This window comes from Grammomys surdaster, unplaced genomic scaffold (assembly GCF_004785775.1).
Source record: "Grammomys surdaster isolate TR1022 unplaced genomic scaffold, NIH_TR_1.0 100, whole genome shotgun sequence".
Lineage (NCBI taxonomy): Eukaryota > Metazoa > Chordata > Mammalia > Rodentia > Muridae > Grammomys > Grammomys surdaster.
Window position 1 is genome coordinate 8180758 of NW_021604579.1, and position 21156 is coordinate 8201913.

The 21156-nt window shown below is 36.6% G+C and overlaps 1 protein-coding gene across 3 annotated transcripts in view; it reads right to left on the bottom strand.

Moving 5' to 3' along the window:
* The window catches only part of Agbl4 (ATP/GTP binding protein like 4), a 1113017-nt gene that overhangs the window by 659621 nt on the left and 432240 nt on the right, over positions 1–21156 (bottom strand). For all 3 annotated transcript variants that reach the window (XM_028786938.1, XM_028786928.1, XM_028786949.1), the window contains exon 4: positions 11213–11307. In XM_028786938.1, the coding sequence (XP_028642771.1) occupies positions 11213–11307 (95 nt within the window). The remainder of the gene's footprint in view (positions 1–11212; positions 11308–21156) is intronic.

Genomic DNA, 21156 nt, shown 5'->3' on the forward strand with positions numbered 1-21156 from the left:
ATTGTTTCTGATATACTTGATCATGTGCCAAAGCACAAACAACATTTCTTATGACCCATGTATATTTATTAAGTTTGTTTCCCAAATTAAAAATTCTGGGAATAGGTTAAAACGACTATAACAGCAGACTTTCATGGGCAAGCATGAAACTTTAGAACTAATGTAGGTTTTTATGGAAAATGAGAGAAACTAAGAGAATTCTTTTTTTTCAGTGCTGGGGATTGGAGCAGGATGAATCTGTTAGCATTTTATCATTGAGTTCATATCTTCAAGGCTGGAGCTCCATCACCAGACCAAGACAGTAACTCTTATGGTTGTAAGATTATGGTGAGTCATGCAGCTTTAATTCTTACCATGAAACTTTAAGATGCGTGGTATTAGCTCTATTTTATAAATGAGGAAACAGAAGCTCTGGAAAATCATGGGTTGCTCAGATGCTTAACAAATAAGTGGTAATACATGATTTCTGAAATTGGTTCCAGAAAGAGGTTAGGCAAACAAAGGGAACAGCTGGGAAAGAAGTTTATCTTCTTCCAAATCCTTCCAACATTATGCTTACTGACTTAATTGACACTTATTTGAAATCCAAGACTGTACCTATCCCAGACCACTTTTCCTAATGATCCAATCTTTCTCAAGACAGGAGGCCTCAAATCTTCTCAACAGTCTCTACTTAGCTGGTGCTAGATTTTGGGATTTGCTAAAGGCTAATCAGCAAGTGATATCTGTCTCAGATAAGCCAGCAAAACTCCCTGGGAGGATGGATATTAAGGTACATGGATTGAGTTGTGAAAGAGGCACATGTATACATACAAAGATGATATCTTTCATAGCTATTCATAATTACATGTATCTACACATATGCATGCATAAAATTCATCGTCTCACATAAGTTTCTTGCCTCCTCCTTTTCTTTGTCTCTGACAGTCCATCTGTCAATCAGTCAGTCTGTCTACCTGTATGCCTGCCTCTCTCTCTCTCTCTCTCTCTCTCTCTCTCTTTCTCTCTCTCTCTCATACACACACATACACACACACACACACATACAAAATATAAGAATAAAAATGATTTGGTATTCATTAGGAATATAAAATGTTGTAGCCACTTGGAAAAACAGTAGAGTACTTTTCTTAAAAGAACAAGCTTATTATGCAGCACAGTAAAATAATTGTACACCCAAGACCCAAGATAAATGTCAAGATATTCCATACAAAAAATTACATACACACAAGTGCCTATGAACAACATTCATACTTACAGCTGACAACTGAATAAAATATGATAAACATATATAAGAGAATGTTACAAAGCCACTCCAATCCCTATAGTCTCTTTAACTCTTTTGTGCCATTCTGTAACATATATCATTATGTGAAGTTGGCCTGAAAGTTAGTATTAAGATTTGAATAACAAACAAACAAGAAAACAAACAAAACAAATAAAACAAACAAAAGCAGTCATTGATAATGGCCATATTATCAATCAAAAATAGTATTACTTTATAAATTATAGCCAATGAAATCGATATATCATGTAAATTTACATTATTCAGCAAAGCTGACATTCTGGAAAAATGCAAACAGGTCTGTGCATTTAATATGCATGACAATGATCCTACAAATTAGGGGGGAAAAATGGAAACAGTATGACAAAGAGTCAGAGAGACAAAACATAGTCCTGCTTCTGCCCCCTGAATAACTGACTTACTTTTCTGAGCCTTGGTTTTCATGTAGCTGAAAGTGATAGTCTCCAACTTTGCTGCTTTCTAGAATTATGGTGACAAATGTTGGCTCACATCACTCTGGTAGAAACAAGATTAAATGTTGTTCTTATAAGAGTTGCCTTGGTCATAGTGTTTGCTCACAGCAGTAAAATCCTAACTAAGGCAACAACCTTGCTGGGCTCTGTGTGCAAAATGGTGAGGGAACTTCATACAGGACCAATAAGGCCTGAGATGGAATGCATACCAAGTCTCTGTTTCTCCCATGCAACTATCCTGCTTCTACTTGTGCATGTCTCTTTCCTCAGAACACATTATCCATTCTGGAAAATTAATTTTTTATTGCTGAAATGTTCCTTTTGTTAGATCTATGGCTTTAAAGTGTTTCTTTTTATTTGTCATTTAATTTCTAGGAAATCACAGATCCTTCTGAGAATTTTATCAGTTTTCAAATATTCTGAGGGAAATTTTGTGGGGAAAAAACTAGTCAGCTGAAATAATCTCAACTCTAAACAGGTTTTGGCATAATACTGACCCACATGAATTTACAATGCAGTATGGGTAGGTCCTGCATATGTCATCACCCAGTTCTCCTACAAGTCCTCCTAGCCTCCTCCCTCCCATGCACAGCCAGCCATCAAAACTAGGAAACACATATCAGCATATTTACACAACTATGTCCGTAGCTCTATATCTTTGTGTCATATGTAACCTCAAAGAGACTCAAGGTACATAAATATTGCCTCAGCACAAAGGTCATTCAGATGCTACATCACTGTGGTCACTCCTGAGCCCTTCTCCCTCACCATCCTGTCTGTATTAGTCTGTCTTCTACAAGATAATAAATTCCAGAGATTATGGATGCATAAAATGTTCTATTTTAGCGCATGATTTTGTAGGTTTCAGTCTGTCATATGATGGAGCTGCTAGTGGAGATTCTGGAAGGTAATGGCAAGAACAAAAGAAAGAGCAAAACTCTTTGCCTCATGACCAGGAAAGAAAGGGGAAAAGTAAAAAGCATGCCCCCAAGACCAAAGCATCTCTCCACTAGGCAACACTTCAGTTTTCACTACTTCTTGGCATTACACGTGGTGCATCAACCCTTTAACACACTCACCTTTGCAGTTCATTTTAGGTTTAGTCTGCAGTAGTGTTACCCTGCTGTCAGCATCAGTCTGGTGATGTGATACTTGACAGTTGTGTCAACATTGGAACACTTTTCATCTATACCTATGTTAAAATCTCCTCTATCATAATGGCAAGAACTGTGACACATAATGAAATTCTTTTTGTTTCTATAGCAAATGTCTTTGATGACACAGAAAGAGTAAACCCTACTAATTTTGTCCATGTTTTCATTATTTCCGTTGTTTCTTCTTGATATTTTAAAAGTCCTTTAGCCTTTCTGCAGCAAGAACCTCTTTAAATCATTTTATAGATCATTCATTCATTCATTCATTCACTTTACATCACAAGTGCCGACCTCTCAATTCCACCCTTGCAAATACCTTCCCCTGTTACCACTCCACTTTTCCCCAGAGAAGAGGAACCATCCTTTGTGTACCACCCCACCCTAGGACATCCAGTTGCCATAGGCCTAAGTGCATCCTCTCCCACTGAATACCAACAAGGTAGTCTAGTTGGGAGAACGAAATCCAATGGCAGGCAACTGAGTCAGAGACAGCCTCCACTCCAATAGTTTGGGGACCTACATGAAGACAAAGCTGCACCATGTGGTCTAGGGGTATGGTAAAAGACAATCTTAGTTTTGCTTCATTTTGAATATCTTGATTTCTTCTTAATTCCTGTAGAAGGTTCTTGCTAGATATATGGGTGTGGGTTGACAGTGCTTTCAGCATTTAAAAAAAGTTGTGGCACTTTACGTGGGTACTGTGGTCTTGGACATACAGCCCTAAGGTATTCTTAACTACACTGTTTTCATGATTTTTCTATCCTTACTTTTCACAATCTTAGATTCTGTCCTTTCTTCACAGGGATTTCCCTAGCATTTTCCTGTCTGGAGTTTACATGGACTTTCAAATTTATTTGTCTTTTCCCAAGTTCAGGAAGATTTCAGACATTTCAACATTCTTTTCCAAACCATGCTTTCCTCTCCTTCTGTGACAAGTGTGATGGCATGGATGTTACAATAGTTACTATAGCCCTGTGAGCCCCAAAGCTGTTCAATATTCTTTCCAGCCTGTTCTTTTCCTTTTCCTCAGAATGGGTAATGCTTATTGCTTTAGTCACTCTATAGCACTGGGGAGGAAATAGGCAGTTCACAGGGGGCTCACTGGACAGAATGTCTAGTCTACTCACTACATTCTAGATCAATGAGAGAGACTTGTCTAAAATAAAGGCAGATTGTGCTTGAAGAATGACACATGAGGCTGTTTACTGGCCTCTATACATGTTCACCTATATGAGAAGAACATGTATATGCTACCCATTTGTACACAGAGAGAAAGGAGGAGGAAGGGATTGTCATTAAAGAGAAGAAATTAAAACCATAGCTTCCCACTTTGCTCTGCCATTATCAAGTATATTACGTGGTGGAAGTTTAGGTTTTCAATTCATCCTTGGTTGAGTGGACACATTTTCTTGTCATCTTGTTTGGATGGGTTGGGTCAGTGTTGTCTCAAAATCACATGTTTTACTAGACTGATTTCCTAGCTCTTAAAAAAAAAAGTAAAAAACTGACTTTTGAGAGCATTTAGAAAGAATTCTGTTGTCTCTCTTTTTTTCAACCCCAGAAATTGAACCTCAACAAACTCAGCAAGCTCTCTACTGCTCTACCATAGAGCTTTACCTCCAGCCATTCAATGGAAATTCTTAATGCTTTCATATTGCTGTTCTCATGCTAAGCTGATGGCTACCATTTAAATTAATGGCACTTTTTTTTCTGTATGTAGCAAGATCTTATATTCACTAACTCTGTAGTTTCTAGCTTAGGAGATAATTATAAAACTTGATTTAACAAAGCTGAAATCTGTACAATGTTATATCTTCTTAAAACACAAAAAATGTAAATGTCTAGAACCAACTGAGTAATGTTTTATAGTTGTAGGGATTGAGTATAGTTCAGTGGTTAAGAACACTCATTGTGCTATCATGAGAAGTTGAATTCTAACTCCAATACCTACACAACAATCTTCCCATTCCACAGATGCTATAATTCTAGGTCCAAGGCATCTGAAGCCCATTTCTCGAATCTGCCAGTGCACTACTACCAGTATCTGTTCATCTTGTTCATCCCTAATATATTCTTTATTCAGTAAGATTAATTTTTCTAAAATGACAGTCACATTGTGATTTGTGTCCACTGACTTCCTGTATTTCTGTTCAGGGCCAGTAGAATGGAATACAAGTCCTTAGCTAGCCTCATGAGCCTGTCTCAATTTAATTCCTGCATAACTCTCCAAGTGCTGTCTCCTCATACTTTCATGTTTGAATCGTATTGTTTTTGTGCATCAAAGGTAATGTTATCTTTCATATTTAGGCTTTAAATACACTTTACTACTTAATATATATCTCCACCTATTTATATTTCAGCTTTCAGAATAAATGATAGTTCCCTGTGGAACATACAACTGTGCATGGTCCATTGTTACTTCTTTCTTTAGTAGCCCAATTTAATTTTATTCATATCCCATGCAAGTGATACCCAGCTGAAATAGCACCTTCTCAGAGTATCTCAATTAGTCTATAAGGTTCTCTCTACTAACATCCATTTGTTTCTTCTCCTTAATCCCATATCATTATTTATGTACTTCTAATTTTTCCTAATTAGCAACTCAAAACCAAAACCAGAAGCAGATACTTACACACAAACAATGAACGGAAGTAGAGGACCTCTGTGGTTGAATTAGGGAAAGGATGGAAGAAGTTGAGGAGGGCAACCCCATAGGAAGACCAGCAGTCTCAACTAACTTGGACCTTTGAGATCTCGTATACACTGAGCCACCAAGCAGGCAGCATACACTAGCTGGTCGGAGGCCCCCAACAAATATATGGAGGAGGACTGCCTGGTCTGGCCTCAGTGAGAGAAAAACCTAACCCCTGAGGCCCCAGGGAACAGGGAGGCCTGGCAGGGTGTATAGGGTGTGTGGCAGTGGAGACATTCTCTTGGAGACAGGGGAGGGGGAATGAAATGAGGACCTGTGGGAGGGCAGAACAGGAGGGGGATAACAACTGGATTGTAAAAAAAATGATTAATTAAAAAGAAAAAAAGAAAAAGGAGAGATAACAGAAAAAATTGAAATTGAGAGATAAATGGATAAACTAAAGAAAATCATCTTGAGTGAGTAACCCAGATCCAAAAAGACAAATATAGTATATATTCACTTATATATGGATATAAGCTATTAAATCAATGGTAATCAAGCTACAATCCATAGGACCACAGAGGTTAGCTTTACAGCAGTAATTTTCAACCTCCCTAATAATGTGACCCTTTAAAACAGTTCCTTGTATTCTGGTGACCTCTACAACCATAAAAGCATTTTATTGTTACTGCATAACAGTAATTTTAGTATGAACCTAATGTATGAACCATAATGTAAACATCTGTGTTTTCTAATGGTCCTAGGTGACCCCTATGAAAGGGTTGTTTGACCCTTAAAGAGATCATAACCCATGGGCTGTGAACTGGTGTTATAGAGTCTTTGGTTCAGGAAGGTAAAGGTATTCTGCATGCTACCAAAAGAGAAGTATAAATATCAACCCAGCCACAAATCCATTGATCTAAAAGGTGCTCCTGTGTGCAAGATACACTAAGGCAATGGTGTCACAAAGCTTGTGGGAGTAACTAACCAACATCAGATAAGGCCCACTCCATAAGATAGAACCTATACTTAACACTGCTTGATTGATCTGAGACTAGATTGGCCAGAGACCCAGGGTAAAACTGAATTCTACTGCTCTAAAAACAATAAAAAATGTAGCAATAAAATGACTCCTAATGACATTCTATTATTCTTATGGATCAGTTCCTTACTCAGCCATCTTCAGAGAGGTTTCAGCCTACAGCTTAAGGGAGCAAGTACATAGACCCACAAGCAGACATTATATGAGAGTGAGAGACCTTGAAACACTTAAGCCCTACATGGAATGTATCCATCAAATCTCCCTTTTAGGGCTTAGGGAACCATGCAGAAAAGGAGGCAGAAACAGGGTAAGAGCCAGAGGGGATGTAGGAAACCAAGGAAACAAGGTCCTCTAAGTCAACATAATTAATGCACATATGAACACACCTCAATTGACCAAATTTGAAATTGCTTTTATTCATAAAATAATAAGAACCTAATTCAAAACTGGGCTTTATATCACAAAACCTATTTTTTTTAAAGTATGTAGGAGAAAAGCCATGGCCTCATGAAAACTAGACAAGTGCTCTACCACAGACTCCCAGTCCTTGAACATAAAGTTTAAAGAGAAGGGCTTAAAGCAGGGTAGAACCTTAACTGCCATTGTATATTGTCAGTAGGAGGTTAACGGTCTAGAAGTTTATTTATGAATAAAATAGCTTAAAATAGCACCTGAAAATTAGGAACAAGGCACCTGTGCCCAAACCTGATGGGCCCAAGGAAGCTCTAGGTTAGATGTGGGAACATATATAACAAGGAAGAAAAGTTTTGTCAATCTTTTGTGGCTGTAAAATTTCATGAGAAAGTTTTTGAACTATATATTTCATTTACTAGTTCACAGGTATGTTCTGTAAATGCTCAGATGGAAGAGAATAATTAGAAGGAGCCATATATTTCAAGAACAAATAAATAGAATCTGTAAGGATAGATGCTATTAGTGGTTATCTGTGATGGAACTTTAAAATTTCAATGAATTTTATTTTAACCACACAGACTGTTTGTCTCTGAATAATAGAGTAGTATTGAATAATTAAAAACATACATTTCTTCAAAAAACAACCCAAACAAACAAACAACCTGATCTGATTTTTGTCTTTGTAATTTCTACCTAATATTTTATTGTGGATATACTCTGAGTATACTTTAAAGTTCATTCCAATCTTCTTGGTCTATTGTAATGGAAAGGGTAGTCAGATCAACAAAAGACCATACAACAAAACACTTCTTCTTGTATTCCCATTTCCTACCTTCTCCATGCATTAAATATGATTGGAAAAATACACTTGGGTCATGAGCTTCTGGCTGGTATTACCATTAACTTCTTGTGTAAGTATTCCTACCCTCAATTTCAATATATGCAAAGATATAGATTTCAGATGTTTAGAAATGTAGGATTTCAGTAGTGTTCACACATAGTAAACTATCTTCTGGAACCATCAGGGAATATTGATGAACTATGATTTAAAAAGTTCTACTGCTATAGATAGACTCTACCCATTGTCATTAAGAGGGCTATTGTATAACAGAATTAATTATAGTACACATAACAGTCTGAGAATTTCTTACACCATTGCCATTTGCTACCAGATAATTTTACTTTATCTCCTTAAAACAGGAAAGCACTGAGTGGCCATATATTTGCAAAATGTGTTCTTAGATGTGTCTTTTGTTCATTTGATTTCTATAACTAGTAGATTTCCAAGTTCATGCTAAAACCCAAAAGTATAGCAATCACTTATGGGTCCTTATGAGACACATCAAGAATGTTTTACTCTGAAAAGTGGAGACATACTATTTTTCACTATTTCTGAGGATAAAGGTCCAGATAAACATAAAACCTTAATATCTATCCTGAGGCAGAAATTTCCCCCAAATTCACAATCTATTTGCTATTACAAAAAGTAGAGAAATCCCAGGCAAGAAAATGTTAATTATTATTCCTGTCTTAGTACTGAGAAAAGTAGAATTAAGCAAGCAATGTAGAAGATATTCTACTATGGGAATATGCAAACTATTTGCCAGGCTTAAACTGAGCTATTTTTCTGGAAGCCTGAATTGTGATAAATTTCTTGAAATAACTGAAATCTAATGTTTTGACAGTCAATGCTCATGGCCACTGGGAAATTTGAAATAATACCTCCTGGGAGATAGGGTGCAGTCTAGGTAACTGACAGAAGGAATACCTAGGGAAAGAACAGGAAAGGGAACATTAAAGATGCTCAATGTAAAATACTGACCATTAGAGGGATTAAGACCCATGAGGATTATTAATAAAATTTCTATGAAAGTTTCCTTTGCATATTCATGTTCATTCTGCACCCTAGCACTTAACATAGAGTACAGAACATTACAATGTTCAATAAAATCCTGAAAAATAAATATATAAACATCCATATTGAGGGAAACGGAAATTAAGACAATGTGAGAAGTTTCATATTCATGTTCCAGGCAATAAAATAAGGAATTAGATACATGTTGGTTTGCTAAGTTATCCTTTGCTAAAATTTCAGGCAATTTCATACTAAAAAACTCAATCAATGGATATTATTAATTGATGTTGCTAAGGCCTGCCAATATTGGATATAGGCACTAACTTAAATTTCAGGTATTATAATACAAGTGCAAGGACTCAATAATATTTCAAAATCTTGTCAAGAGGAAAGGGAAGTAGAGGAGAGAAACTAAGTGACAAGATATGGAGCAGGTACCAAAATGAAATAATTTTAGCTGTAAGATTTGAGAGATGGGGAGGTGTTGGGAATGTGAAAGGGAAAGAAGGAAAGAGGAAGGAGAGAGGAAAGAAAGGGAGGAGGAGGAAGAGGAGAAGAAGGAGGAAGAGGAGTAGGAGGAGAAAAAAGAGATGGGGGGAGGGAATGAAGGGAGAGGGAGAGAAAGAGAGACAGAAAGAGGGGGGGAGGGAACATCCAAAGCTAACACTTGGAAAGGTTGATAGCTATGAGTGTTGTTGCATAAGATCTTAACACAGAACTTGGAAAACTGCATGATTTTACTGTACTTCAAAGGTTCCTATGAACAGAAACAATGATATCATTTTATTGACTTGAAATATCCACTGACACAAGTGCCTGCCTATATTATTGTTTTCTTTAGTTGGATAGAGAGACTCACAGTGAAGTCTTGCCCTTTGTTCAGACTTTATTGACAGAGATCAAAAGTGCAGCTGTTTAATTGATTTAATGCATTAATGTAAAAAACATGACCAGAGAAATATTTTTACCATTTAATAAAGAGTTTTTATAACTGTTATCAAATATCTGCATTTTTATAAACCTGAGCTTTTCAAGCTAGCATTTATAGAAAATTACCAAGCATCATGTGTAGATAAAAGAAAAATTCAATATTTATGAAATGCTAGTTTTCTATAAATACAGACATTTGGAGTCTGCCATCTCACTAGTCACTAAAATTCGAACAAGAATCAAAGCTAGAATAATATTAACAATCCCCTGCATTTGTATAGCATTTAACATGTTATTAATAATAGATGACATTTGTTGAGCATTTAGCAAGTGCCAGGTGCATTACATATAAATTCTCATAAGAAATTCAGTTCATTCACAAAAACATTTGATTAACACCTACTATGTGACTGAGGACTAATACTTGGTTTCTGTCTTTTAAAATCTCATTTTGTCAGTCTCAACAAATGTTGGTTTAATGAATAAATGAATAGACAGAAGAAAGGATGAAGCAGTTTCAAGGCCCTAGGAGGCAATATATAAATAACTAGGTCCTCCTTTTGGCTTTTATGACTTTGAGAATACTTCATTTTCTCTAGCTTCAACTTTTCCAATCAACTTTTCCAGGTATTTGCTATATTTAAGGATATTTCTTACAAAGTATGAAAATGTTAACTATAAAAAGAAATTGTTTGCAAAAGAATGAGGTCTCAATAATTAGTGTAGTTATTATTACTACTGTTGGTCTCATCATCATTACAATTAGTAGGCAATCATATTTAATTCCCCTCCTCCTCATCTGGTAAAGGGACAACTAAAACTCTTAACATCCCTACAAATACAGTGTCTGTAGAGAATAACACACACACACACACACACACACACACACACACACACACACACTAGAAGGAAGGAATGAAGAAAAGAAGAAACGAACAGAAATATATTCAGAGTGTCCAACCACTTTTGTGACATGACACTGTCCTCTATGAATGTGCTTGGCTGCATTCACTGCTATTCTAGGATGCATGTGGCCCACAGATTATGGATTGGGCTAAACTATACTTTCCAATGTCTTCCTACACATTGTCTATATCTAAAGTAGACCAAAGGAAAAGGAGTGAGTGGAGGTTCAATTTTAAGTTATTTCCAATGATACATGATAAATTAAAATAAGACAAGAATTTTACCACACATCATACTATAACTACTCCCATAACAAAAGTTTGTTTCTACCAAGCATGCTACCAAGTTGCCAATATTCTGAAAGCACAGTACATAAAGCCCAGATAATAGTCACCTAGAAACTCCTCTGATTCTTAATCCTCAGGTATAATGAAGCCATGCCCCAACTATGCAAAAAGTAATCTTAAGCAATGAGTCAAATTTTCTACTCAGAAATGGATCACACCACGTGGGTCACTTACCATTTTGGTCTGCTTGTAGATTTCACCATTGGTGCCATCCCATCTCTGTAAAGACTCTTGGTTTTACTGAAGTTAACGATGTTAAAAATGACCCTCTGTAAAAGAAACCAAAGTTTATCAGAAGCTCTTGCTATGCAAATTACCATTTTTTGATAATTAAGAGAGAGAATCATAAGTGAGGTTAAAGAAGCCGCACAGACTACCACCCCACAGTGCCACAGCGATCACGAATTGTAACTTGTTTGTGCTGGGCAAGCCTGTCTGCTTACAGATCTTATTCTTTTAGAATTAATTACCACAATTGACTTCCACTTAATTGGTTCTGAAGCCCTGAAAGCCTGATATTTTTATCTAACACTAACACTTTATGGTTTTTAACTGTGTATTATGAGTTAATGATGATTCCCATGTTGATAAATGGTAGTAATTGTATCTACCTAAGTGGGTTTTTGATGGGAACTAAAGAAGTTAATGTATGTATAGTGTCTAGACTCTTACTGGGATATATAGGATTCAATATAAACTTTAGCTACTATTTTTCCATTCTTCTCTAGAAAAACAATTTTTCTGAAAATCAATATTATCATTAGGGTAAAGGTAGACCTTTGATGTTAATGAGGCAAATGATACTCAGTACAAAATTACAACAAAAATATCCTCCAACTACTTGGAAACTCTTTGACTAGACTTAGAGACACCTTTCTGTGCTCAGGCACAGGGTGTGGGGTTCAACTCTAATCTCACCATACATTGTATAACTATAGGTGCTTGGGTAAATCATCACCTCTTGATGTTTCATCCTTAAAATAGTGGAGTATTCTAGATATCTTTGTCTTAATTAACACATTTTCATAAGGAGACACAAGAGATTATGATCAAAAGATGAAATGGATTGAAATGCATCTGGTACCACTGAAATATTCCATGATACCTGAAGACTAGGGTTTATGCAAGTAGAATAGAAGAAGGAAAGAAAAATGTTCTGAGAGATTATCATTGTCTAGCCTTTCTCTACACTTATGGTGGAAAGATAAAACATTAAAAAAAATCAACAATTATTTACATGTCAGTTGTAATATAAATTTTACATAAAAGATCTTATATATTCTTTCATAACTATAATTAAAACAATTATTTCTCCATTTTAAAGATATGGGAACTGAATCTCTGAGAGTCTACTAAACTTGCTCAAAGTTACACAACTCATAGATAGGACTTATATTTGAATCCAGGGGATAAAACAGATAAGACAGAAATGATTTTTACCTTTGAGGAGTTGTTTATTAGGGTTCTAAGATAATATAGCTACACAGTATTTTTTTAAATAAGTAAGAAATGAAATGTGACAACAAATTTTAAACTTTCAAAAATTTTTATTAAAAAATGGAGATCACTCTCTTTGTATTTGGAACTATCATAAATGGCTTTATTCTATGAAATGAGTTCTTAGGAATAACTTGTGTTTTTGTTTCTCTTCAGGGACCCAGTCTTTGACCTCCAACTCCAGACATTTCAGACCTCCATTCTGTAGTTACATTAAGTCATCAAGAATGTTCAAGGCTGCTCCATTATTAATAACTTAGACCTGCTGGTTGTCAGTTCAATTACTTTTCCCAAGGTCTTGGCTACTATCTGATTTAAGAAAATCAATATAAAGAGGACAAATGGCCCTCAAACTGCATAAGGCATAATCCCCTCTTTTCTTTTGAGATTTTGAGTGTCAAATCCATTTCCAGTGAACATGGAATATGTATTGTATATATGCGGAGCTAGATCATCAATAAAGGGAGAAAACTAATAAACAAATGACAGAAACACATAAAGCTGAAATTAAAAGGTTGAAAGTAAGTAGAATGTTTATGAATGACTAACACTTTATTACATTAACTAACATGTGACTAAAAATTTTCTCAAGTATTTTAAATGTTTTATATTACTTCACTAGTACACTCTTGAAAAAAAGTTGTACATTTCAACTCAATTCAAAACAGTCTGAAAATTAAACTAATAATAGCCATTTTTTTGCCTTTATCCCATGAAAAAAATCTCCAGTCCTGTAAATGGTAGAATTGGGACTGAAGTTTCAGATGGCTTTTACTGTAAAGGCTCATATGTCTGCTGCAAGATTCTATACTCTCTAATATTCTCATTCCATGCATTGGCCAGAAAATGCTACCGACACATTCAACAAGCCAGCAATTGGTGATAAGAATAAAATAATAAGAATGAGAAATCTTTTATTTTTTTTAAAAAAAGCATTAGGTAATGATCTCGCTATATACTCATTATACACTAAATTCCCAGTTAGTCATTTCATTCATATTATTCTATCTTGTAAGTTAGAATTACCTGCAAAAGTTTTGAGACCTACCTACAGACCCTTACACTCCATCCCCAGAGTTTATGACATTTGAACAATTTCTTATTTGCTTGAAATTAATGAAATTTATAAGACAAAAGCTACTTGTTATCTCTCATTGTTGTAGTCTGAAAATCAACTGTTCCCCAAAGGCTGGTGCACTGGGGGATTCTTTGCTAGCTGGTGGGTGTCAGGGAGGAGATTGTATCCTAAAGACTCTAACATAATCAGTGGATGAGACCCTTAATGGATTTCAATATGCTGTCATTCTGAGAAAGTGGTGGGAATTAAGAACTGGAGTCAAGTTTGAATAAGCAGGACACTGGGGGAAAATATCCAAGTAAAGATGTCTATATTCTCTGGCCCTTCTACAACTCTCTATTTCTTTTAAGCTAGGAAGTGGCCAGTTTCTTCTAATATGGTTTCTCCTTGCTTTCATGTTCTGGTTCATCTTAGGCTCAAAAGGACAGTACCAGAGATACATAGGTAATGACAGAGAAAACAATGAACACTAAGAGGAATAATCAGCCAGAAAAAAAAAATAGTTGACTAAGAAGACCACAAAGAATTTTAGATTATACAACTCTGGTAAACTACAAAGTATTTTTATGTATTTCAATAAGATTTTTAAGTAGAAGAGAAAACCATCATCAACAACAAAACCCTACTCACTAACTTAAAAATTGCAGTTGAATTTATATATCCATCTCTCAGGTTAAAATGCATAATAGATGTTACTGCAAGAATAATTAATAAGTTATAAGAAAGAGCTGAAGAAATCCAGAATTAAGAATACAGAACAAGTTATAAAATATTAACAAGATATAAAGTGTAAAGAAATAAAGCTGTAAATGCATCTCATTAAAAGTTGACTAAAAAGAGACACTATAAAGTAGCATGGGTTAAATAAAAGAGAAAAATGTCTGAGTATGGGTTCAGGACAGGGAAAAGGCACAAATATTCAGATCCAGGAATTAAAAGACCACCCAAAACAGGATGTTTGAAAACATAAAGAAAAAAGTAAAGACAACTGTTTGAAAGATAAACAAATGAAATGCAAAATAAAAAAAACATATTTCAAAATGATACCAAGATGGTCTGAATTTTGAAGAGTTCAAACATACTCTCTAAGTTTTCATGTGTCAAAGAAAAAATAGTGACAAAAAATAGAATATTTTTAGACTCAGATGATTAGTTCACCATTAGGTATAAAAGTTTGTGACACAGAAGCCACAGCTAACCGGCTACCAAAAAGATTAATGAAAAAAATAGATACCCGCACAAACCCAGGCCCAACCATATATATGATGAATAACAATTTACATCCAGGGAAGAGAAATCTCCCTGAGAATCCCCTTCTTTTTCCTTTCCAGGTAAAAATGAATCACCCGCGATGTCTGCTATTAGAAGTTCTAATCCAGATGCTGGCTTCCGAACTTATACTACTCAGACATTTGAAGGGCCACTGACAAGAACATCAAACAGCTAGAGATTGACATCACTAATCTGAAGAAATCCCTTGTTTCGCTGTCTGAAGAGACCTCCTAAAATCGCAAAGATCCTTATTGGACTTGATTTACTCTATTACAATAGAAAAGGCTCTGTACAGCTCTTGACTGTGTACAACCCTTAAAGAAGAAGGTTGCCTTTACATAGACAAGACAAGAAGGGTTAAAGAGAGCATGAAATAGGTAGTGAAGGCCCTAAGAAAAATCAGAGAGAGAAAGGGGCAGATGAATGCTGGTACAAGAATTGGTTTTCAGCCTCTCCAAGGTTGTCAACCCTATTTCCTCCCATCTTGGGACCATTATTTGAGTTCTTTTTGCTGGTCCCTGGCCCTCAAATAGGTGGACTAACTCTGTGATACAACAGATAAATAATTTGGTAGCAAAACCTACTCAGATACATTATCAAAAGTTAGCTACGGAGGACCACGAGACTCAAGATGAGGTTGTTACTTTATACAGGGTGTTTCCAAAACTCATCTCCACCCAACCTAAATGGGGGGACTTCTGCCCCTAGACCAAGCAGAGAGGGGCCACCCAGAACCCCCTCTGACAGGCGATCTGAATTCTTGCTTAGGCTGCGAGGCTAAGCACTGCAAGGGAATATAAATAAAAGATAAAAATATCTCTCTGGGTTCCCTGAGGGACAAGCCTGACTGCATAGGGGTTGATGTCAAAAGTATCCCCTCTCCAGGAAAAAGACATCGGGATGGGTATGGCCCTCATGCCTCACTGGACAACGACAGGGGGGACCGGAGCCATTACAAGGTCCCCTTCAAATACTGGAGGTCAGGCCTCTATCCCCGCCTTTGTAAGTTTAGAGTTGCCACAGCCCTTCTATACTTAGGGAAGGGAGATGTCAGGGACAGCCTTGCTTACACACTGAAGGCCTAAAATCAGCCATAGGCCTAAAATTAGCAATAGGCCTGTCATACATGTATACTAGCACCAAGTCTTGAGTCTCTGTGGAAAAACATTGAAACAGATGGCTATAAGCTAATGTCAACAGGCAGCTTTTGTGGAAATTTACAAGCCTGAGTAGTCACAGACCTTGTAAATAGGTAGCCTTGGCAGACAATACCAGCTTAGATAAGGACAAGCGAGTCATAGGCAGAGTCATAGTGACCTGTCCCCTGAACCTTCACCCAGCCGATACCCGGTTCTGAAGATATCTGTATTCCCCCTGAACACCCACACTCCAATGTCATTCCCTTCCCCACATCCTGCCTTTCTGTTTCTATAACCCCTGTGTGAATGAATTATGATTTGAGAAAAAATAAATTATTAAAAAACAAAGTTTGTGACACACAGCAAGAGCAGTCCATAGACAGGTTATAAAGAAACAAAGACATACTGACTACCATAGAATTGTTGGAAGGCAAAACACTAAAAACACCTGGTACCTCTGAAGACAGACATTCTATACAGGGTGTGGCCAAAAGTATTACTAAGAGAAATCAAATCCCCAATTCTCCATCTCACCTCAGTCCCAAGACTTACCCTTACTCCCACATAGCTGAATTTAGAGGACTGAAAGTGCTGAAGCACAGAGAGAGATCTGGATTCAGAGATGACAAGTACAGCAAAGGGCAGGTGCTGGGTAATGTCAGACATAAAGCTCCAAACAGAAGATTAGAAGATTCATCTCTGGAATCACCAATTCCCAAAAGGAAAATAATTCCAAATACAGATTTAGAACACAACTCCAATAAAGTGCCAGCTTGCTAATAGCAAAATATAGGGGGAAGAGAAAGTCCTTAGTGAATGAAATCCTGAGGAAATGTGTATTTTGAGATAAGCATGGCCTAATAGAGACTTTTACACCAATTGTCCCATGGTAAATTGACAAAACATTAACCACACAGGCCAGGTAAAACAGGGATAACAAAACTTTCCATGGGAGTCTGGGTATGAGTGTTTATGAATCATTTGTCAGTGTGTAAAGGCTAGCAGCTACAGTTTCCTCCTTCTAGACATTTGCAGCCTGAGACTACTGTCCTGCAGAGAACTTCTAGGAGACTAGCTAACCCCTCTGCCTGTGCTATAACCAATAAACACACTGAAGATCTAGGTTGCACTGGTATGTGTTAGAGAATCCAACATAATCTCAACGTTGTTGTATGCGTGTCTGTATGTCTTTCCTTTATTCTCTCAATGCTCCTAGCCAGGCTTCCTGAACCCTAGCTGTATAGGACATGCAGAAATAAAAGATACTCAATAAAAGCTGAAACCGAGGCAGGAAAACTTATAAGAACTCAAAGAAACAGTCGACTTGTACTAGGTATACAGAAAGCTAATGTAACAGAAATAGAATTATGTATTAGAAGGTAAGGGGTCAGTTGCAAAAAATATATATTGAGAACATAAGAGATAATAATCTAGTAGCAGAAATATTAAAAAAATAAAATTATCTGTAGCAAAATGATCAATAAGCCTTATACAAAATAAAGAGAAATATATAGCAAATTGTAGACCAGAGATGTTTATTTAGAAACATACAGATGATACAGAAAACAGTCAAATAAATCTTTTTTTTTTCTGTTGGCAAAGGGGCCTTCTCCTGACCGCAGCCTTTTTGTAGTTAAAGCCATGCTCATTAATGAGTGTTGGTTATGCGGCTTTCACAACATTGGCAGCAGAAAGCTAATAGCTCTCAAAGTATAAATCATTTACTCTATTATTCTTCAAAGAAGCAATTTGCAGATCTTTGCTTTAGAAAGCAGGAACCAAAAGTGACAGCATGTTTGGGGGAAAACAGTTATAGTAGTATTTGAATTTAAAAATTATGTTAATGGTTTGTAAGATGAAAGAAAATTAAAAAGGTAGAAATCTATTCAATTCACTGTGTGAGGCTCTTACAATCTTGAAGCAAAACCAGGCATGAACTTATTGAGGAAGAACAAGTATAACCAAGTCTCAGTGACAAGCCATGGTTGAAATTTCCTAAATATTACCTATTTCTAAATATTATATAGTAGTAAAACCCCTCACAGATAAAAATAATATAATAACATGATATAACATATATCAGGAATAAAAAGATACATCAAAATTAAAAATAGATATTAGTAAAAGTCACAAGACTAGGAAATTACACACAAAAAAAATTAAAAGTTTGCCCAGGGAAATGGATCAGTGCTAAGGACACCTGCAGTGAAATATGAGATGCAAGATGGATCTTCAGAGCCAATTCCTACAAGTTACACACACACACACACACACACACACACAGACACACACACACACAAATTGTGATAAAAATTATTAAAATAAAAATACTATAACAATTTCCATAATTAGAAGGAAAAGGAAATACCTATTAATACAAAAACGTTTTGTTTCTAAAGCTGACAGAAGATATACCAAATCAACATAGTTCTATTAAATATATAAATGCAATTGATCATATTAACAGCATCCTCATATAGAAATCAAAGTATGGTGAGTTTTACCAGAAGATTTGCCCAACAATGTGACAAAGACAAGACCCCAAAACTGCACAGAACCCTGTAGATACTTGAAAGTGAGAAAACACCTTCCAATCTCTGCTGTACAGCCACATAACCTTGAAAATGAAATCTGAAAGGCCTTTGCAAAAAAGGGGGTGAGGTAAGTTGCTCTCTTTCACAATATAGCAACTTGGTGACTTCAATCCACTGGAGGAGGTGGAGATAAATCATCATGAATTTGAACTATTCTAGGAATCCTTAAATTCCTAAAATTCTTAAATGAATCATATAGAAAAAAATTTACCCAAATAGAAAATAATAGCATTTGATAAAATATAGTGCTCTTGAATTACAATTACTCTAGAAAATTGATTAAGTGGGAAAAGGGAAATGGGATAGGGGAGTCATGGAGGGATAATCAAGAAGGGGAATATCATTTGAAATATAAATGACTAAAATAACTAAAAAACTTTTAAAAATTAAAAAGAAAGTTCTTAATCTAATAAACGTTTTCTATCTAAAGACAAATGTTTAAAAATGAAATTATAGTTCATAATTAATCATAAAGAACTTAAAAGAGTTTTATTAAATTTGGGAACAATAAAAGAGTCAGCTACTACTACTTCTCATTCCTTTATTTAAAAATTGTTTGAGAGATTTATGCTGCTTTATTTTATTTTTCCATTAACTTAGACATATATTCACTTTGCATCAGGATTGCAGCCCTGTTCTACTCCCAATTCCCCCCCTACCATAGTCTCTTCTCCCACCTCCCATCTTCTTTTTCTATGAGACAAGATAGACACTTGGATACCAGCCCACCCTGGTGTATCAAGTCACTGCAGGACTAGGCACATTCTCTCCCAGTGAGACCAGATAAGGCAGCCCAGTTGGGCGAACAGTATCCATGGCAGACAACAGAGTCAGGGACAGTCCCTATTCCAGTTTTTGTTGTTGTTGTTTGTTTTGTTTTCCTTTTATTGGATATTTTCTTTATTTACATTTCAAGTGTTATCCATTTTCCATGTCTCCCCTACGGAACTATTCCACCCCCATTCCCCTGCCTCTAAGAGAGTGCTCCCCCACCCACCCACCCACTTCTGCCTTTCCACCCTGGCATTCCCCTACGCTGGGGCATCAAACCTCCACATGACCAAGGGCCGCTCCTCCAACTGATGTCCAACAAGGCCATCCTCTGCCACATACACAGTCAGAGCCATGAGTCCTGCCATGTGTACTCTTTGGTTGGTGACCCACATCTCGGAAACTCCAGGGAGTCTAGCTGGCTGACACTGTTGCTACCACCACAGGGCTGAAAACCCCCTCAGCTCCTTCAGTCCCTTCTCTAACTCCTCCATCAGGGATGCCTGAGCTCAGTCCAAAGGTTGGCTGAGAGCATCTGTACTTGTCAGGCTCTGACAGAGCCTCTCAGGAGACAGCCATATCACCTTCCAATCAGCAGCACTTCCCTGTATCTGCAATAGCTTCTGGGCTTTAGAGAGTGTATATGGGATGGATCCTTAGGTGGGACAGTCTCTGGATGGCCTTTCCTTCAGTGTCTGCTACACATTTTGTCTCCATATTTCCTTCTGTGAGTAGTTTGTCCCCCCTTCTAAGAAACACTGAAGCATCCACACTTTGGTCTTCCTTCTTTTTGAGCTTCATATGGTCTGTTAATTATATCTTGGGTATTCTGAGCTTTCGGGCTAATATTCACACATGCATACCATGTGTGTTCTTTTATGACTGAGTTACCTCACTCAGGATGATTGTTTTCAAGTTCCATCCATTTGCCTGCAAATTTCATGAAGTCATTGTTTTTAATAGCTGAGTAGTATTCCATTGTGTAAATGTACCACATTTTCTGTATCTATTCCTCTGTTGAGGGACATCTGGTTTGTTTCCAGCTTGTTTTTGGGAAACCTGCATGAAGACCAAGCAGCACTTCTGCTACAAATGTGCATGGACTTAGGTCTTACCCCTATATGCTCTGTGGTTGGTGATTCAGTCTCTGGGAGTCCACAAGGCTCCAGTTTAGTTGACTCTGTTGGTATTCTTCCAGAGGGAATAGGGACACCACTTCTTCCATTTCTTTTTTCCCCCAGTGTTCATGTAAACTTTATTTTTCTTTTTTCTTTTTTTATTTATGTTTATCGGATATTTTATTTATTTACAACACACATGTCATACCTTTTCCCCATTTCCCCTTCCTAGAACCCCCATCCCATCCCCTCTCTTCCTTTATGCTTTTATACCATTTTGATTATATACATGTATTAAGGTTAGTTCTAGGTTGAGGGTCTAGCAATACAACAGATGCAAATAGTCAAGGAACAAGCAATACAATAAACACAAATAGTCAAAGAAAAAGCAAGGCATTATACCCAATTATTGAACACTCCTTTGATCACTGTTTCTAAGGGCTTATCAGGATGACCAAAGTATCTGAGCCTACTTCCATGTCCTAACCCAAAGGCATTTTCAAATCTAAAGCCTATTTCCTTGTTCTAGCATAAAATTTATATTCCTGTCTGAAATTACTTCTATGTTCTAACCTAATGTCAGATTCCTGCCTGAAGCCTACTTCCTTGTCCTTGGCCAATGTCATATTCCTGCCAAGAAACACATTTC